General features: G+C 31.6%; 1 protein-coding gene and 1 long non-coding RNA gene across 3 annotated transcripts; both read left to right on the forward strand.

Annotated features, from left to right (window-relative positions):
* The first annotated feature begins 15,431 nt into the window (after positions 1-15,431).
* On the forward strand, positions 15,432-16,711 carry LOC126846005 (uncharacterized). Of its 2 annotated transcripts, none has more exons than XR_007686851.1 (3): positions 15,432-15,539; positions 15,793-15,953; positions 16,599-16,711. It is a non-coding gene; the product is annotated as an uncharacterized LOC126846005 (long non-coding RNA). The 2 variants fall into 2 exon arrangements; XR_007686850.1 differs by having other exon boundaries at positions 15,438-15,567.
* A 25-nt stretch (positions 16,712-16,736) lies between these two features.
* Positions 16,737-17,532, forward strand: LOC126846006 (uncharacterized). Its single transcript, XM_050585092.1, has 3 exons — positions 16,737-16,800; positions 16,997-17,154; positions 17,283-17,532. Exons 1-3 carry the CDS (start codon positions 16,767-16,769, stop codon positions 17,469-17,471), a joined length of 381 nt encoding a protein of 126 aa, XP_050441049.1. The 5' UTR covers positions 16,737-16,766; the 3' UTR covers positions 17,472-17,532.
* The last annotated feature ends 3,896 nt before the right edge of the window (positions 17,533-21,428 follow it).

A 21,428-nucleotide genomic window follows, 5' to 3' on the forward strand; every position in this document is an offset into this window, starting at 1 on the left:
CCATAACGAAAGCTTTTAAGAAACCCATATCGAGTTGTCTGATCTTGTTCAGCTCGGCCATTACCTTGTCCATTTCTGGTTTATGAGTGTTTCGTGGCCCTATCACCGCATTTGTAAGCACAGCAATCATAATACACAATGATATGTTGGAATGCAACATAACTAGCGAGAACTATAATATTTTAGTGTAGTATGAAGGAAAATAGTATATATATATTAACGTTGAACGTTTCCTATTTAAAATTGTGGAGTATATTGAAGAAGTTTTAATACGTGTTTGAACATGTATTAATACGTGTTCAAAATGTTGACTAAACCGTAACAGCTGCTAAATAATTAACTCCTCCTAAAATACTAAGTTGGTCCAACTAAAAGTATGTTTATTAAAGGGTCACAATACATATGGAGTAGAAATAACTAATTTACATTTGTTCCTGTAATCATTAATTGGGCCAACTATTTATTTAGTTCTTCCGCTTTAATTTGATCTTGTTCTTGTATTATCCCATATGTTAAGTAGAAAATATATAACAAATATTATTCAAACTTCATAGAAAATATTTTATTAAAGTGTGACGCAAATGGCAATGTTATTTGTATAATAACAGACCGTTCATGTTTCTAAAAAACACTATAGCCGGGTAAAATATATCTCTAGTAAAAAACAATTTTGGTTTAGTTGTAGAGAATATTTGTCCAATCTTTAAATATTTCTCATATTCTTAGATCGTAATGAGTCAAAATATTAAATATATTATTCTACAGATCCTCAAGTCAGAGTATCATTAGTGAATAAGTTTCTTAAAAAGAAATCCATTCAAATATCAAAGTATATTAAGTACAAGATGTACCTTTTCAGAGCTGTAAATTTAAATAAATAAGAAACTCCTCCTAAAATACTAAGTAGGTCCAACTACAAGTCTGTTTATTAAAGGATCACAATAAATTTGTAGTAGAAATATAAAACATATAATAAAGTATGAGTAAAGTTGAGTATAATAAAGTGGTTTAATATGAACTTGTTATTTTCAACGTAAACACTTGATACCGTAAGATGATACGTGTTCAAAATGTTGAATAAACCGTAACAGATGCTAAAGAATTGGTAAAAAAACGAGCCAGTGCAGACTTTTAGTCACAAAATACTATGTTATTTTTAGTTAAGAGGATTACATGCCATTTGTAAACAATATAGAACAAAAAAAAAAGTTAAAAAATTGGCCCTTTTTCCGGGGAAAAGCTTAATTATAAAGTAGTTTTGAGCAGTTATTACTCAGTCAATGATCATCACTGTAAAAAGTATATATTATACAATATATTTTACAGTCGACGCTTTATGGTTTTATTCAATATTGTAATGAAAATGATTATACCCTGCCGCAGATTCAGGACGCGGATTTACACCGTGTAAAAATGATTATAGGTAATCGTAGTTGAACTATACAATAAACTACAATAGTTACTTGATTGACAATACCAAGATTATCAGTTTTTGTTTGGATGCAATGTGTACGCTAAAATATGACGTATCAGCATTCAGCAGGAGGAAACAATATTGGATAATCTTAAACAAAAGTTATTGTATGGCAGAAAAATATAAGTAGCCCATTTCCGATATTAATTATCAACACTTTTCGAAATTTTGGGAAAAAATTGTTTAAAACATTTCTAAAACAACTAGGTACAGGTATAACGTACAATTGTTTTAATTGTTCTACTTATGCTTTATGTTATTTTTCCAGCTATGTTCAAAATTAAAAACCTTAAAGTGTAACGCCAAGTCGAAATATATATGTATATATATATGTATACTAGTCGTTGATATAATTCGGGTGCTGCGGTGTGTGTATGGTATGGCAGCTGTACGTAGACACAGCATTAAAATATAAACAAAAACAATTTTTTACATGGAACATGCTTTAGCCTTGACTTCCCAGCTCGAAAACTACACAATAAAGTTAAAAGATTATCCACAATTCATGCAGATACATCAATACATGGATATGCCCTGCAATCTAGTATCTCTAATACCTTATCTCTAATTTATTATCTCTAATCCACCGTCTCTATTAATTCAGCTCCCTACTCCCCATAATCCATAATGACGTCAGCACTGTGACATAAAACGCGAAGGGCAAATTTTCAAAATGGTCCCCAGCCGTAAGACATGTCCATGTCAAAATAGCGACATGAAATAGCGTCACGAAAGTAACGCGTCTATTTTAAACGTATTATATAACGGAGTCGTCGTTGCAAAAGTTATGGCCAGAACATATAATTAAGACTATACTATGGTCATACTATTCAGCAGCCAACAGGCTAAAGCATGTTCCATGGCTTATAATTTTAGCCGTTATAGGTTTTAAGTAGACTGCAACTTTTTTTATTATGAGGACATGGGATAAAATATCTGTTATTTTATCCTATCGTACCTATAATATTATATGTGTATCTATGTACACACTAGTATTTTTTAGATAATTTATCTCATTTATTTATTGTTGAATGGATTATTAAAATCCTATTCTAATAATAGTTTAAAACTAAAACGTACTACATTTCAAATTTTCACTGATATATTACATATTAAAAACATTTAATAATTAGTAATATTATAATTTTATATAAATGTTATTTACAATTCATTTTTTCCCATATCTCCTAACTCCTGCATTAAAACTATTTCATATTTGAATAGGTATTTAGTAAAATAGTCTTTTGTTAAATTATTTAGCATTATTTTTAAACGCCAGTATTTGTGTAGAAAGACCCTATGTTGTACCACTTGGATTCGTATAAATTCATTTTGAATACTCATAATACGTTAAAAGTAATTAAGAAGGTGTAAATGATGCTTTTAACAAATACCTATTAATTTATGTTAATTATAAAATAATAATTGAACAAATATTTTATGTTTTAAAATGTATTAATTGTTTTTAACATTTTCACACTATGATGATATTATATGGGATTATATTTTACAATATGTAGGATTAGTTTTTGTACCCTGCATTGTTCAATGCAATATCATTGTGGAGGTCAACGACACTATTTTATTTAGTCTCCAACATTAGAACTCAATTTGGGTTATGTTACCCCTATCATTAAATCTCTATATAATGGGGTGGATACTTTTTCTTGCCACTTGCTTTCCTGGTACCACACTTCGTTTCATTGAACTAAAAATATCCTAAATTTACAGGTTACAGTCTAGTAGCCTTATCAATCGCTTCCCTACGTGAAATAATAATTTTTGACGATTGTACGCCCCATAAGCTGTGGTACTCTATTACAGTAGTAATTAAAAAATAAATATGCCAAAACTGGAGTAGAGAAATATTAATACCTTGGGTTTTTTTTTTACATTTATTTAAATATTGTATTAATTAGCTTTGTTTGCGGTTAGGGAGCAAGAGCAAACCACAGTGGAAGATCGCAGCCAGCAAGATCGAGTCGAGTTAAAGAAGAGGTCCCTCGAGGGCCTAGATATGACTCAGTAAGTCTAAAATAGTAGAAATTGACTATGGCCAAAGTAGTTTTCCCCTTTTTTTTACCAACCATAAATGCTGATAAACTATTTGCCTTAAAAGGGGTGAATACTTTTTCTTTATTTTGCTTTTTAAATGAAATTTTTGGGGTTTAAAGTCTGAAAATTAGACTACAAGTAAAACGATTTTAAACGACAAGAAATAATTATGAAAAAAGTTAAATTATAAGGTAATAATTATTTTAATGTTATAATTATTTAGGTATATTATACTTACTTGTGTCCTGAAAAATATACGATTTTCAAAAAAGTTAAAAATAAATAGCTGTAATGAAAAATTTGTAAATTTATTGATTTTTTTTATATTATTGTGTATTTTATGCTTTTTTCGAAAAATGAAGGATATGCATCGAAAGTAATAATATTACATTTATACACTTTTCGTTTGGTTATATTTTATACACGATATCCATCAGAATCAAACTTGCATTACGGCACATACTATATAAATTGAATTTATAAATATAGTAAATCCACGAGGACTGTAAAAAATATTTTTAATTAAACAAAAAAATAATAACTAATTAAAAAAGAGAAATATTTCCAAAAAATCCATAATTGTTTAAAACAAAATCCAAATACTTTAACGATACATCATTGTTTTTTTCCGTAATACACGTTTTTAAGTAAAAACAATAATAATTATAAACCGACTGCCACGGTTTATGACATAGACCATTATTAAATTTATTTAGAAAGTATTACAGTAATATTATTCACCCTTGATGTTTCCGGGATATAGCCCTTACCTACTGTAAGAAGAACATTAATTATTCGGGTCTTTCTTAAAAAAAAAAAAAATTATAATAATAATACAATCTGACCTACATTCTTAACTCGTTTTAATAGACGTACTTATTGTGTTTGTGTAAAATATTATGTGTTACGTCTAGTCTTCTTGCACGTTACCCACTTTCATGGCGTACAATTCTATCTATACACAATAATAACATTACAAACAATATAGCCATTGTAACACACCGAATAGAATACATATTACCAGAGCTGTGTTATTCAATGGGTTAGGCTATAGGTACCCTCTTGGTCCGATAACCGAGCCTTGGAAGCCGCTCATTGGCAAATTCTCAAGAATCACCAATGCTACGCCCGTTTCCAAGGAGTTGCTCAAGTACAAACAAGAACTAGGCGCCGCGCCGACAGGTGAACAGGAGGATTATAACAGATTTTTGTATTTATTTGCCTAATGATAAATCGGACAGTTCTTCGACAATTCCCATTGTAAATAAGTAACGCAAAAACAGTAATAACACAAACATTTATTTTAGGTAGCAATTTTAAAACTACAATGTATAATTATTTACTAATAAATTGTTTTGAGTTGTTATGCATGACGTTATGAATCTCTATAACGAAATATATGTATATATTTATTTATTTATATATGTATATAGACGGGACTGGCCCAATTCCAAAGACTTAAACAATTTCCTTAAACAATGAATGCTGTCTTATGTTTAGCCGCTTCCGTTAATGGTATCTGTAGATACCCATTAGCCAGGTCCAACGTTGCGAACACTTCTCCCTCGGCACTGTGCACTTAATTAAGTATCAATATCCGCCTTGGGGTATGGTTCCCCTTTGGTTTGCTTTGTTAAGGCGCCTGTAGTCAATACACAGTCGCTTTGACCCATCTTTTTTTCCAACTAATAGTACTGGACTAGCATAAGGTGAGTTTGAGTCACTCACTATTCCGTGTTGTCGCCACTCTTCCAAAATTGTCATTATTTCCTGTCGCTCACTTGGTGAAAGTTTGTACGGACGACATACCACAGGCTCGCTGTGTTCTACCTCGTATATGTCCATTCTTGCAACACGAGCGCAACCTAGTTCGACCAAACTCTTAGCAAATGTACCTCGGTATTCATTTAACAGTCCAAGTAGCTCCTGTCGTTTTGCCTCGGTGACATTATCTCCAATAACAATGTCTTGCTCACTCAACGGCTCCCTCTGTAGCACGCGTACGCCTGGGTCAACTGCTCGGGTACACTGTTCTCGATCACCGGAGGTCCCCTCAACAGTAAACTGGCGTGTAGGCCAAGTGTCCACCAGACAAGCGCGCACAGATGAACTGTCATCCTTGTCCTCGTTCGGCATTTGTTCCGAGTCCCTTGTGTCGTTGGTCAGTGGCTCTATAACAAATTCATTTTCCATTTTAAAATAATTTACCTGGGGCAGATCAAGCCAAGTTCGGCCAACAAGGACATCGTTTGGAATATACTTATCTGGTATTACAAGTAAGGTGTGGTCATGGCCAACAACGCCATTAATCGCAATCCAACCCGTTCCTACCCCAACTGCGGCGGCACCAGGCTGCTCCATGTCTCCCACAACATACAACGGCTGAACAAATGGTGTTATCGACAATCCACAGCCAATCGCAGCACTCGGCCGGACCAAACAACCGGAACGCCCAGTATCCACTAGACCGTTGAACTGCGTACCGTTGACAACCGCATCCTTGACATAAGCCTTACACAGGCACTAACTAACTTATATAGTTTAACAGACAACAGTAAACCCTCTCCCCCCTATATTATGTGTAACAGTGTATTTTAACGTTACAATAGTAGCAATAGTTAATGTCATGAAACCACTGCCAACTTCAAAACTTCACCCATTCCAGCCGACAAGTCTGGGGCGAAAACGGATAAAGTACACGAAAAGACTGTGGAAGAAAATTACCAAATAAGAATTTTACTAAAATAAAAAAAACAATCGGTTCGGGGGGGCTAAATCACACATTGCGGGGGCTAATGCCGCTTTAGCCCACCCCTAAGTCCGCCTATGCTTAAGGCATGTATACATACGGTACGCCTACTCATAGTAGTATTTTTACTTGGCCATACTTACATTTTATTCCTCACAGCCGAAAAACCAATCAAGGCCTTCGTAAGCTGCCGCAAAGAAGCCGCTCATGATAGCGGCCTTTGTTCCGACGCCGTCTTCCGCGCCTAATACACCACCTGCTATAGAAGCACCTATGATAAAATTCCAGGCGTCGTCTTTCTTTCTAATCTTCATTAATCCGTGTTCTGCCAGCATAGCCAGACATGAATATTTTGCCACGAATTTACCCAATCTGGCAGTCCAACAAATATCGTCCTAGAAATTAAATTACAATTAAAAAAGTGTGACTGTATACTAATGTTACAGTACAATTAAGGGACCCTAACCGGGACAGGAAACTACCCTGTATCTGCCCTAAAATATCCCTAGAGACCCTAGGACCCCTGGTCCGTGGGAATCCGGAGTTAGAACAGGTGGAGTGACACGCACAAAAAATATAAATAAGATGCCAAATAATTAAGTAATTATAAAATACGATCATACATCATATATTTCTATTTGCATTATGCGCCCAGACCAGGGTGCTGTCCGACATATTAGACCTACCAGGTTTGGTTTGGAAGTAACGATAACCACCAGCCATGAACATTACTATTATTACTAATAATATGTCAGGAAAATGCCATCGTTGCAGCTTCCCCTCCCCCGTTGAAGCGGTATGCCCTCGTACCTATCTCGGACAGAAACCTGGATTCGTCCTTACCCGATTCCCAGCCGGTTTGACCGAAAGACGGTAACGTCAAGACGCTGGTTACAAAAAAAAATTAATAAAATTTAAAAAGTAAAAAATGAAAAGTTAATTAATAAAAATAAAAAAATAATTAAATAAATGGGGTGGTTACAATTTTCCTGCAAACAAAGGTAGGAATGGTACTAGTATTATTGGGGCGAAACACCAATATCTGGAGGACTTTTTGCTGATTTTGACGACGAAAGGACACATCCTACTTGAGGCTACCACCTCATAGTCGCAGCAAGTGGTGCATAGAGAGAAGCCTACCCTGTCGGCACTCTATTGACGAGCTCGGAGCTAAATTGAAATCCCATTGATGTTCTCAAAGTCCTCCAAAAGATATTAGTGTTGTATCGTATATTTCAAAAAAAAAAATACATTTAATAGTTGGATCATTGTTACGTTATATTATTATTGTGTCACAGGTAATGGTAAACGTGCATTAGACAAATGGTTTGTTGAGAAAAAGAAAATTTAAATGTTATTATTATAATATGAAATGTAGTTACGTTATTGTAATAATCATGGGGAAAAGTTGCCAAAAACCATAACCATATACATTGTGTTCTTAAGTTAATAATGCACCCGAGTTCTTATCACTCTTATCGAGTGAAGTTAAGGTTCATTAATACTATTTAATTTAATGTATGTTACTATTTGAATTTATTTTAACTTTTCCATAAACATAAAAATATTTGGATGAGTTGTTTAAAAACTAGAACTAAAATGGGTATGGAATGACTCGCACGCATCGATGGTTAAAAGTGGCTCTTCTGATGCTTGAGCCATATTTCAGGTGGATACTGGAGCTTCTTCGCACTACTTAAATCTTTCAAATAATCCGCAAACGTGTCACTCTTTCGTCGTCGGGCTTAGATGTCATTAAATAATTTACAAAATACTCAAATACACTGTTATGAACCCCTGAAATATTTAGTATTAATTAGAGTAGCATTTAAGTTATATTAATATTTCGCAATTGTGGCAACAGAGCATCGTGTGTAAACGCGGTCGGCCTAAAAGAATGTGTCTATTATTTTAAAACCGGGGAAAATCTATAATATCTAATTACAGACCAATAGCAAAACTCGCTCCAATTGCTAAGCTTTTAGAAAAACTCACGATGCCCACTCTCACACAGACATTTGAAAATACCTTAGACCCCAATCAACGTGGTTTTTTTATCTGGCAGGTCGACTGACACTAATTTGATTTGTTTTCTATCTAACTTAATAAAATCTACGGAAATTGGCCTTCAAGTAGACCTAACTATTTTCCCCTTAAAGGTATCGTTAAAGGACATTAATTCTAATGGTCGAACAGTCCTATTACATCCGCGTGACTATTTTTGGTCAGCGAGGAATGTAGTCGGCTTATAATGAGTCAGTAGACGTTGTTTTTTTTGACAAGCGCATTGATTATTACAGAACCACTGGTGGACTGTGTTACTGAATTATGCTTTAACGAGAACAGATTATCGTAGGATAGCGTTAAAATACCAGTGTTTACTCTCTACTAATAATAATAATTGTATTTTTACTTACAAACAATCTGCTCGTGACAGCGGACAGTTCTTCGACAATTCCCATTGTAAATAAGTCACACAAAAACAGTAATAACGCAAAAATGAATTCAGGTAACAATTACAAAAATACAATGTATAATTATTTACTAATAAATTGTTTTGAGTTGTTATGTATGACCAATAGTGGCCAGTTTTTAATATAAATTTTTTTTTTAAACCGTTATAATTACCATGGTCAAATTCACCGTCAAATTCTCGTGGAATCAAACTAAGTACACAACAAATGTTAATACGATTTCAATTGGATCGCCTAATCAAATAGAATCTTATGCTTCCGCACAACATAAGTACTTTATTCGTAAAAAAAACGCATTTTTTTTAAGTACAAACTATAGTTATTCTTTAGATAATTCAAGTAATCAATTTTGCTATTGTAGCTTTTACACAATATTTGTACCCGGAGAGTGTAAAACTAAAATTTTCCATTCTATATAAAACAAAAATGGTTTATCATGTGTTAATAAACCAAAAAGATAGGTACAAGTACACATAATATGCTTTTGCCATTTAATTGGGTTTTTATTGTTTCATTTGTATACTTTTAGATAAATTCACATGTATTACAATCATTGGGTCTAAATACTAATTACAAAAACAGTTTTTTAGTTTTACAATATTGATTTCTCTGTAAAAAATGTAATAAAAAACAACAAATTTTCAAAATTATCTTAACATTCAATTTAATTATCCATGTTTCCAAAATGATTTATCGTGTATTAACCTAAAAGATAGGTTCAAGAACAATTAATTTACAGGTTACAGTCTAGTAGCCTTACCAATCGCTTCCCTACGTGAAAAATTATTTTTTGACGATTGTACGCCCCATAAGCTGTGGTACTCTATTACAGTTGTAAAAAAAAAAAAAATATGCCAAAACTTGAGTAGAGAAATATTAATAGTAGAAATTGACTATGGCCAAAGTTTTTTCCCCTTTTTTTACAATCCATAAATGCTGATAAACTATTTGCCTTAAAAGGGGTGAATACTTTTTTTTTTTTTTGCTTTTTAAGTGAAGTTTTTGGGGTTTAAAGTCTGAAAATTAGACTATAAGTAAATCTAAAATATACAATTATATCAACTTTTTCTTTATTTTGTTTTTTCAGCGAAGGATGTTGGATCGGATGGTTGCCGACGAGGTAAGTACCAAAAATAAATTTTTTTTGTTTAATGAGATACTATGGGAATACGACCCTAGAATGTATGAACAATTAATCGACTATACTGGAAGATTCAATATGGATAAACAATCGATTTCTATTGAACCATTTCGAATTTTGTATTTTTTCATTTGAAGACTTTTGTTTATGTTATTTTTTAATATGAGGTCGTATTCAAATATGTATCTTTCTGGTTTTCTTTCAGAGCTCTATCAACTTTTAAAACTTAAATGGTAACATCTACATATGTTTAATTAACTTTATTAACTCGTTAAGTGCGTTAAAGTTGTAAAATATTTCTCCTTCCCCCCTCCATATTTATTAAATATGTATTGTTATTTCAACAATTTTTAGTTTAGATTCAACAGTGTGCTCAAAAAACGATCACTCGCAAGTGTCAGATACAGAACAGATATAAAATGATTGGATGTTATGTTAATGTCTAGGTAGGTGTGTGTGTGTGTTTTTGTTAAAAAAGTGTTGGTCGGATAAAGGGAAGCAGAGTAGATAAGTGATTAGAACATGATGTACATGGTGTACAACATGATAATGATGTTCAAAGAAGGATGAAAAATGGAATATTAATACAAGTTTGATAGATTACAGAAATTGGTATAGTGAATAATGTCGAGTGCAAACAAATATAAAACAAGAGAGAATATTCTAAAAATATTTGTATAGTAATAAATGTATAAAAAAGTGTCCTAAATTTGATTTATAAAAAAAAACTAAACTTAATTGTACATTGTGGTTCTGATAGTGTACACATATATTATAAACATACAGTTTAGAACTCACAAACTAACATGTACAATTATTAAAATATAGTATAAGTTTTAGTTCGGCTATCTTTGATTATCATCGGAAGTTCTTAAAATTAACGATTAAAAAATAAATGTATTTTATCACTCTCGATTACATTCAATGTTAATGAAGCGAATAAACTTTACTATCATTGTTATATAAACAGGAGAGTTCGAACAATTTTATTTTCTCTAAAACTCAAACAGAAAAATTAACTCATTTACATATAATATACAAATAGTATACACTTTAATAATTATATTTAATGCATTATATTTAATAATAAAATGTATGAGAGATGAATGGATAAGGGTGCAAAAATGTCGCGAACTAAATTATAGCGATATAGTTTTTGAGTTTAAGTTAGTGATTTGGATGTTCTGGTATGATGTTATGTTTAGAGAAAAAGTTGTAAACTACAGGTAGGTACTTCATAAGATCATGTATGCAAGGGAATGTAAGAATGTAAGAAGAGATATCGTGTAGAATAATATGTAGATGGATGATGTGGGAATGAACAACATAGTAATAATCATGGTATAAATTATGGTGATAACAACAAAGATGTTGCGTATGTGTCAAAGTAAGTACAGTTTACATGACGAGATGGCATTGTAAAATAAAATGATACTAGTAATTATGTATGAAAGTTAGCGTTAGTCACTAAATAAGTATTGGAATGTTTGGATCATATCTTAATATTTTTAGATGCTAGTACGATAAAGTATTATCATGAGATCAGAGCAAGTTAGTTGGTTGTAACAATAACAAGAAAAATAAAGAGAAGAGAACAGATTGTGATGGTTTAAAGTCACTATGAACTATTTAGGTTAATGCCGTTACGGTACTGGTTGTATAATATGAGAGATCCTTTTATATAAATAGTGTAAATAATATAGGAATCTTCATTTGGTACAATTTAAGGTATAAAGAGGTACCCTTTTTATGTATTTTGTGTTTCTAAGTAAAAATTTGATTTTTATCATTTAGACGCGATGGCAGTTCGAACAGATGGAAAACCTGATCTTAGCCAATCTATGACTTAGCGAAGCCGCCGCAAATAATTGCTGTATATTCTATTATAATTATTCTAATAAAAACTATTCTTGTATTATGCTTATAAATTATTATAACCATAACTATTGTAATTTAATCTGAAAAAAACTGTCTGGATATAACCTAGATGAGAATAAGAAAACATTGTCTATTGAAAATGAAATGACAACAATGTTAAATTAGAGAGAGAGAACAACATTTATTAAAATATAAAGCAGACTGCCTGTCCACCAGGTTGCCTATAGTGACACAGTATACCATATCAGACATTCATATTACGAGTATAAATTAAAAACATATAAAATTACATTATAGTTATAGTGTAAAACATATAAAAATAGTTTGATTGAAATACATCCGACCATACACCTACTAATTTTTTCCATCACATCAAAACTATTATCAATACTGTTGTGGTCTTCGAACAGCCACATTGCCGCAGTAGAATTTCTAATATTACACTACAATCAGTCGTAGTATTTAACAATTTTTTTTTCTTAAAGCTATTTCTTAGGTTTTGAGCCAGCCACAAAGCTGTATTAAAAATTCGTAACTCTGTCGTGACTTTTAAATAGTCACATAGCCGCAGAAATTAACCCATAATTTTTCAAAAATTAAGTAAATATCAAACTGCTATTATCGTCGCTTGCCGGGATTATTTGTCAAATAAGTACCCAAAGCTATCATAGTCGGCTTATTGTTGAAAAACCTTAAATTATATAGCCAGTATTTACAATTTATGACAAACAAAAACCCTTTTTTCACACAAATAAAAATAACTTTTTGATAAATATTAAAACTTATAAAAAGAAATATAAACTTAATATTTTTGTCCTCGAAAATGTTCTTAAGAAACATAAAAACGTAAAAATCTTAAACAACTGTTTGGCTATTTCCAATTAAATTCTATGTCTAAACTTATATCTAAACATCTTTTGTCAAAGGTAAAATATTTTTCTGGATTTTTTTTGTAAAAGACTTCAACAGTGGTCAAATAACACATTTTTGTAATAGCTGATTTCGGGTTTAATATACATTTTTAATTTTACTTTGCCATAAGAAACTTGAAAAAAAAAAAAAAAAAGTAATTAAAACCGAAAACTGGTACTACACGTTCTTAAATGGAGCAGAAAGCCCTATTTATTAAGGTCGTTAAGCTTACTGTACATGCGATGATGACTTAAGTAATATAATTACATTGTTTTTTTAGATTTTAAAAGTATTCAATTTAAGTGTTATATATACCGTCATACAATGAAGTTCAATGGCTTGCGTCTTTTATCTGTGTTGCTAGTTAGTTCTTTGAGTGTCGTTTCGGGTCATAAATGTCTTGATTTAGAACCTGTGCCTGATTTTGATATGGAAAAAGTAAGTTCAAGTAACGTATTTGTTACTTTACAGATGATATTATAAACAAATAAATCAATTGAATACCATATTTGGATATTCCTTAACATATATGATAGTTATTGGTTAAGCTTATACTAGGACACTAATGTCAGTCATTATTTATAATTTTCTCATGTCACTTCCTGCCCGCCACCGCCCTTAGAGATGGCATCAGTAATGGCATCAGGGAAAACTAAATAAATGTAGACCGGCATAGTTCACATAATGTGTCTTTCGTTCTGGAACCCCCTCCCCCACACACACAAGTATATCTTGTGTGTGTGGGGGAGGGGGTGTTAAATTATTCTTAGCAACTTTTCGGAGCCATGGTGGAAAAGGGTAGACATACAAAAAAATGATCGAAAACTAAATTGTCTTATTTATGAAGACATCTAGCTGACATTTGCTAAAAACAACAGCGACAGAATAACCGTCTTAAAAATATAGTTTTTAATAATTCCTGTGTACTCGTACTAACTAATCCGTCGCTTTTCCCATAGTTTTCAGGACAATGGTACGTCATTACACAGAAACTCGAAAGTGTTCAAGATTATACAGGGAAATCCAAATACATATGTATAATTATTGGAGAATTGGAAGCCAATCCAAGATTACCGTCACAAATGACTTATACACTGATCTTAATATTGATTATTGAAGTACTCGAAATATTTATTACCAATATGCTTTTACCATCCGTGAGAATAAATCACGCAATTAATTACGTTTGTTTTAAAAGTATAAACCGGGTGTTCGTCATAATTTAACAGATTTCCATAAATATTTTTGCGAATTCGTTCATCGTGACACACCCGATAAACCAGGAATTCTTATTGTTATTTAAAAACAACGATTTATGTGTTTAATTAAATTTACTTGCCCACAGTAAACCACTGCACATTATATAGATACCTAGTTGGTAATTTATACCATCCATTTTGTCTAGATCAGAGGACTTGGACAAAGAAGACCTAGACGGTGTAAATACAAAATAACAATTGCTTCGTATTATTGATATTTATTGTTTTGGAATAAAAGGAAAATTATGTAATTAAATTCGATTTTTTGCAGTTAATAAAATGCGTTGTTTTTATTTTTTTTTCTTGATTTACAGTTGATGGGATGTATAGATACGGGTCATGGTACACCAACTGAGCTGATATCGAAAACCGTCGACCATAATGACTGTGTCTATGAGAATATCGATGTGAATAGTAATGAACAGAATGTCATTAGCGACGCCGGGAAAGCGTACGTTACTATCAAATTCCTGGTTAATTGATTAAATGCGAATTAGTTCAAAAGTTATATGAAATGACAACGTACAACTAACCCATTACAATTATAATGTATAGTGTAATCGATTAAAAATGTTATCATAAAATCCTTTTGCATTGTTTATAAATACTGTTTGATTCAAAATTAGCGATAATACCTTGTATACAAAAATGTAAACGGTAATGGCGAATAAGTTAAAAACATTTTCAACCAATAAAAAAAAAATTGTAGGGTACGATTAAGGGTTAATTTATCAATGTTTAATTTCTAACGCTTAAATTAGTTCAAGAATAGCCTCGACTACAAAATGCCATTACACGGAAATGGAGGGTTACAAGTTAGATTCCGGGTATAAAATTAAAAGGGCGTTTTATAGAATAAAAAAGGTTAATACGAGGTTTTTAATGCTATATTATTTACTGCTTCCAAAAGGTCACTGATGAGTGATGGCTGATAAAGTAAATAATGTTTTTTAGCAACAATATTTTAAATACAAACCAAACAGGAACTCAAGAAAAGTGTATAGATTTAGATATCCTGGCTGGCAAACCATGTTGCCATCGGATTGGCTTAAAAACAATTTATATAAGATCAATTCGGGTACAAAAACTAAACCTACGTATTTTAAATTGAAAGCCATGTTGTTTTCAAATAATTTTTCAACACATTATTGTGCGCTGAATTTAAAATTTGTAAAATTGTTGTTGTGGTTGTGTATTGATTTAGAGAAGTGTATTGTGTGGGCTGTTACTCATAGATATGTTATTCACATCGTCCCAAAACTAAAAAAATAAGACAGTATGAAAAATATTTGTGTTGTTTTATTATTTAAATTACATATTGCTACCACGAAGAAAAATGGTAAACACCTATCAAGTATGAATATACTAATATAAATAATTATATTAGTATACTTATATTAATATTTTTTTTAACGATAAATTGTCATACTCAAACAGCTATGTAAATTCACATAAGCTAACCTGCCAAAGTTTTCTGCATTATACGACATGACAATCGTTGTGTAAAACCAAAAACTAAAAAGCACATAAGTTTTTAAACTCCGTGTTAAAATTCAGTACATCGTTAAGTAAGCCGCACTATCAAATTTCGAAAGTTGTGAGTATGCTTTTCTCTATCCGAAATGGTAAAATGTTAAAATACTTTAATTAAAAATGTTCAAAATACCGAAAAATGTAGCAAAATATGTACCTAAAAAACTAGGAAAATAATAATTTTTAAAATATTCATATTTTCATAGAAAATTAGTGTCTTGCGTTAGTTGGATCATCCTGTTTTTTTTTTATGAAAAAAGAACACGCGTTTCATTAGTTATAGTGATTTAGTAATATAATTGCAACTTTTTTTTTAGAATAATTGAAATTATTCAGTTTACGTGATTATACACACCGTCATACAATGAATTTCAATGGATTGCGTCTTTTATCTATGTTGCTAGTCAGTTCTTTGAGTGTCGTTTCGGGACACGAATGTCTTAATTTAGAACCTATGAAAAATTTCCAAATGGAAAAGGTGAGTTCAAGTTATGCATTTGATACTTGACAGGATACATTATAACAAAACAAAACAATTATGTACCACATATATTTATAAGCCGTAATTATCATTGGTTTATCTTCCAATAGCTTAAATGTATGCGTAATTACAGCTACTTTATTTAAACTTAAGCTTATAATTGTTTTATAAAAATATATAGAAAACTAATGTCGGTCATTTGTTTATATTTTTTTATTTCACTTACTACCCACTCCCACCGTTAGTAGTTTCTATGTAATCGGGACTATTTACCAACCAACTTAGTTACTCCAAAACTATAAATAAAATGTAAAAAGTGTATGTCAATAGGCTGGTTCCACCAGATCATTGAAACGCCAGACACAATTTTGAACTAAACTTGGTACACATATGAATCGCGTTTTAGAAAATATAATTGGTAGAGGTGGGAGGTAGGAGGGGATGGTAAATAACTCTTACCAACTTTTTGTAGTCAGGGCGGAAAAGATTAGACATACAAAATGATTGAAAACCAAATCATTCTTACTTATTTATAACACACTGACATAATAATAAGCTGACATTTCATAAAAAAAAAAAACAACAGAATAAAAATATCGTTTTAATTAATTCCTGTGTACTAAACCGTCGCTTTTTCTATAGTTTTTAGGACAATGGTACGTCATTAAAACGACGATGCCAAATACTCGATGTTTAGTGTATGATCTTCACACGCAGAAAATCGAAAATTTGACAGATTATGTAGCTAAGTACAGTTCCAGTTGCTTTATATTTGGAGTATTGGATACCCATACAACGTTACCATCGCAAATGACTTATTTTAATCTTTTTTTAGATTATTCAAGTACGTGATGATTTGACAGATTGTTTATGAATAGTTTTGTTAATTCGTTCATCGTGTTACACTAGATATACCAACCGTTCCTTGTTATTATTAAAAAATTAATAATTTAAGTGTTTAGATAATTTCGCTCACCAATAGTCAACCAATTTACATTACGCGGATACCTAATTGGTCATTTTTATTATTATATACTTAGCTAATCCTGAAGAGAAAACGTCTTTTGTTGTGTTCGACACGAACTATGAATCCTATGCGGGTGTATACGTATGCTCAAAAACGCCCACTGGCTTCACACATTATATAGCCATTGTGTCCAGATCATCAGTGGACTTTGACAAAGAAAACATAAATAAAGTAAATACAAAATATCTATTGCTTCGATTTATTGATACTTATTGTTTTGTAATAAAAAGAAAAATTAATTAATTCAATCTGATTTTTTGCAATTAAAAAAATGCATTGTTTTGATCTTTAATTTACAGTTGCTCGTACGTTTACATGATGGTCATATTTCACCAGCTGATTTCAGACTCAATCACGTTGACCACAGGGACTGTAACTATGACAATGTTAATGAGAACAGTAATGATGAAAATGTCATTAACAAAGATGGGAAAGTTTACGTTACTATCAAATGGATACATCACGCAATCCCTTTACCGAATCCTTAAGCATGCGTTAAAATCGATTAAATACTAATAAATTCTAAAGTTGTATAGCATGACAACGTACAGCTAACCCATTACAATTATAATGTCCAATGTTATCTATTTAATTTCTTATCAAAAAACCCTTTAACATTGTTTAGAAATACTATTAAATTCAGAATTAGTGATAGTAACTTATCTACAAAAATGTTTAATTGGAGATCTTTAGCTTAATATAAATATATTTTGGTTATGCGTTGTAAAAAAAAATTAAACTGTACCAGATTATATTAAAAAGTAAAAAAAATTATAAATAATTGTAAATTTCTGAGAAGTTTTTGTTATTAATTTAATTAAATACTTAAAAATAGATAATATTGTCCTATGCTCCGTCACCAATTACTACTGTAATCCGACCCATTTGGGCTGGTTTTTGTTTTATAACTATGGTACACTCAAGTATTCATAAAACTATATAATACCGATAGTTTTAGTACAATGAACACATTTTTCTTTGGGATTTCATCAATATTATTTTTATTTAGGTTACATTACATAAAAGTACATTATGGTTACTAATAGTGGAATCAAACGACTAGGTGCGACATGCGATTTGAAATTTACACTTCATTAGTGTATTTATTTATTTATTGAAATGTACATTGTGTAGACATCAAATATAATATAATTTAACAAAATAATTAATTAATACAAACCATAATTAAAGGCGTTAAAATGAATACAGAAAAAAAAGATATGGAGATATAAGGTTATTAGAATGCATTGAAAAAACTTATGAAATTTAGTCTAAACAAAATTAATAAATAATAGAAACTTTCACCTGGATTAATATATTTAGTAATTAGTGAATAGGTAGTGATTGCGATGAGTAAAACGGATAAAAGTTGGAATGAAATACACTAAGGAGTGTTAACATTTGAGAATACTTGTCAAAGTTATGTAAACTAGAACATTTTAATATATAATTTGATCGCCTAAAAATTAGTGTCTTTAGGTCGACGTAATCGTCATTCCAGCTTATTTTAGTCACTTCGACGATTGCTGGCTGACCTCGCTGTACATAGTATACCTACGATAATTGTAAAATCGGTTACTAATTATTCTAGTTTATTCTAATTTCTAAATCTTATTAATTGTCTCTGTATTATTTATTTTACCTCATGTCTTTGTAAAATTATGCATCGATCGCCGTATATTATTATTTATTGTATACCTTATTGAGTTTATACCCTTTAAATAAAAATAAATAAATTTCTACTTATTCTAAGAGTTATAACAAAAAATGGTTATAATATTTCACAATAAAATATGTATACATGATTCTGTGGAAGTCAGGAATAATAAATTAACTTATATATTTAACAGTCTTGGTCTAATATCCCCGTTCTTTTTTTAAAAGAAAAGAATATTATTTTTTTATTTTTTATTTCAAAAATGATCTAACTTTTAGTGCGAAATCAATGAAAAGTGATTTTATGAAACGATTGTCAATTTTTTGTTGTGATTAATATAAAATTATTAGCATTGTTTTAAAAATGAAAAAGATGTCCTCTCTTAACGTTAAATAAATAATACTAATTTGTATTTATTTTCAAAATTTTTAATATTTGTCCATGTTACTTTTTTTTTCGTTTGTATATTCTAGGTGTGAATTATGAAAACACATTTTGTTTTTTTCATGTTAGATTACGCTTAGTTTTGAGGGTACAAGTTTTAAAGTAAGATATTCTTCTTCTTGGCTTTATGACTCTCCAAGAGTCTTCGCCGCCACCGTCAAAGCGTTCCATCTTTCCCTATCCTGGATTATATCCTTCCAATCTTCTACTTCCAGTGTTCTTAAATCCTGACTTACCCCGTCGAACCATCGCTTCCTTGGTCTACCCCTCGGTCTTTTCCCACTTGGTTGGTACTCTATGGCTGCCCTCACAGCCTTTAATTCATCCCTTCGCATAGCGTGTCCGAACCATTGCAAAGTAAGCTATCTACTCTTTAAATATTAATAAATTACATTAGTTTCCAAAGATATATTTTTATACAACAATTATAGGCTCAAGTTGAAAAAGGTAGCTATATTTGCAAATACAATAAAACTTTTTGCGGCTTAAACGACGATAAAATAAGGTTTACGAATAAATAAAAATTAAAAGTAAAGACCGAAATTAGTGTCCTAACATAAGCTTAACCAATAACTATCATATAAATACTATCATAATTGTTTAAGAATATCCAAATATGCTACTCAATTGTTTTATTTTGTTATAATATATCCTATCAAGTGTCCAATGCATTACTTGAACTTACATATTCCATTTTGAAACCAGACATAGGATCTAAATTAAGACATTCATGTCCCGAAACGTGTTTCAAAGAACTAAATAGTAAAACGGATAAAAGTCGCAAGCCATTGAACTTCATTGTATTACAGTGTATTCTTCTTCTTCGTAGTTGACGGCCTTTAAGACCAAACTAACAAACATATGCCATGTCATCTCTCTCTATCCTCCGCTAGGACTCGCCAATCAGCATCCGGTTCAACTCGCTCCACATCTTTTGACACCTGGTCTTCCCACCTCAACCTTGGTCTACCAAGTGGTCTTACGCCTTCTGGAGAGCCACATAGAACCTTGTGTATAAGGACTTTTCTTTTCGCCATGCGTGGCCAGCCCAAATGAGCCGCCTCTTTCTTATATCGTCGACTATGTTTGGTTTCTGATATAGCTCCCTGATCTCCACATTATGTCTGATTCTCCACTCTCCTGTATTCCTATCTATGCAAGGGTCAAAAATCGACCTCATCACTTTTCGTTCAAATACTAAGAAGTTATTCTGTTGTATCTTATGATGGTGATTCTAAGGTCTCTTTCCGTGGCAAGAGCTACTAGTCTACATCCATTGTCATTCGATACTTCGTGTAAGCTATGAATACCTATTATAGGTCTAAAGTAATTTTCTTTCCCAATTTTCGCGTTGAAATCTCCTAGAGTAATTTGTATGCAATTTGCCGGTATGTCATTCAAGACATTATTAAGTAATGAGTAAAATTCATCTTTCTCTACTTCCTCCGTTGGAGCATGTACATTTACAAATGCTATCGTATATGCTATGTGCTGCTATCGTCAGCACAGTGATTCTAGGACTTATTACTTTAAAATCTTTAACCGAGTTGAGGTATGCTTTGTTTACAGCGAAACCGCTCCCTCCAAGTCTTCTATTATCACATGCTCCATAAAAGAGTGTAGTATTTTTTAATTGCATTAACCCAGTGTCACTCCATCTTAATTCTTGTAGTGCAACAATCCCAAGTCTATACTTCTCCACCTTATCTCCAATGTTCTAAATGCGCCAGGTTTAAATAAAGTCTGTATATTCCAAGTACCAAAACGTAGAGCCGATTTCCAATTTTCCATTCTAGAGTCCTGTAATCCACTAATCCGAGGCATTGTGTTTGTGCCCTGAACAAAGTTGTGTTTTACTGTGACGGGTTGTTAGCCCGTCGCCAAACGCCCAACCCGGAGGACCAGACTGAGCCAATCAGTTAAGGCCAGCTCAGAGCTCGGGGCCCCGGGTTCGCCTAACCCGTAGTGCTAATTACTTAGCACCCCTCAGCTAGTTTTCATCATATTTGTATTTATAATATTAACAAAAAAATGTAGTCCTTTACGTTCAGACTTTCATAAAACCGTTTGCTTACAGCCATAATAACACTTGCTCGATAATATCTATAATTCTCATTTCGTGATTTCTCTTCGCATTTTTACTACTACAGTCGTAGATCGTACAACATTACAGTGTTCTTCAAAATTTTAAACGAATATTTTAACGTAATGCCAAAAGTAGCCATTTTTTTCATAGCTATCATTATCTTGAAGATATCATTGGGTAAGTTTTGCTCGTATTTTTTTTCCACGGTATATAGATTCTCGCGAAGATTATTCGAAATTAACAATATACTACCTATAG

Source organism: Adelges cooleyi, unplaced genomic scaffold (genome assembly GCF_023614345.1).
Source record: "Adelges cooleyi isolate 19-005CV unplaced genomic scaffold, UGA_ACOO_1.1 ACOO_flye_CR_arks_rails_tigmint_CR_PRNA_809, whole genome shotgun sequence".
Taxonomy (NCBI): Eukaryota; Metazoa; Arthropoda; class Insecta; order Hemiptera; family Adelgidae; genus Adelges; species Adelges cooleyi.

Bases quoted from the DNA above. Each gene is read 5' to 3' on its own strand.
- LOC126846006 (XM_050585092.1), top strand. From the start codon at position 16,767: ATGACTTATTTTAATCTTTTTTTAGATTATTCAA. The intron at 16,801-16,996 runs GTACGTGATGAT...TTATATACTTAG, and splicing joins TCTTTTTTTAGATTATTCAA to CTAATCCTGAAGAGAAAACG. The intron at 17,155-17,282 runs GTAAATACAAAA...TTTAATTTACAG, and splicing joins ACAAAGAAAACATAAATAAA to TTGCTCGTACGTTTACATGA.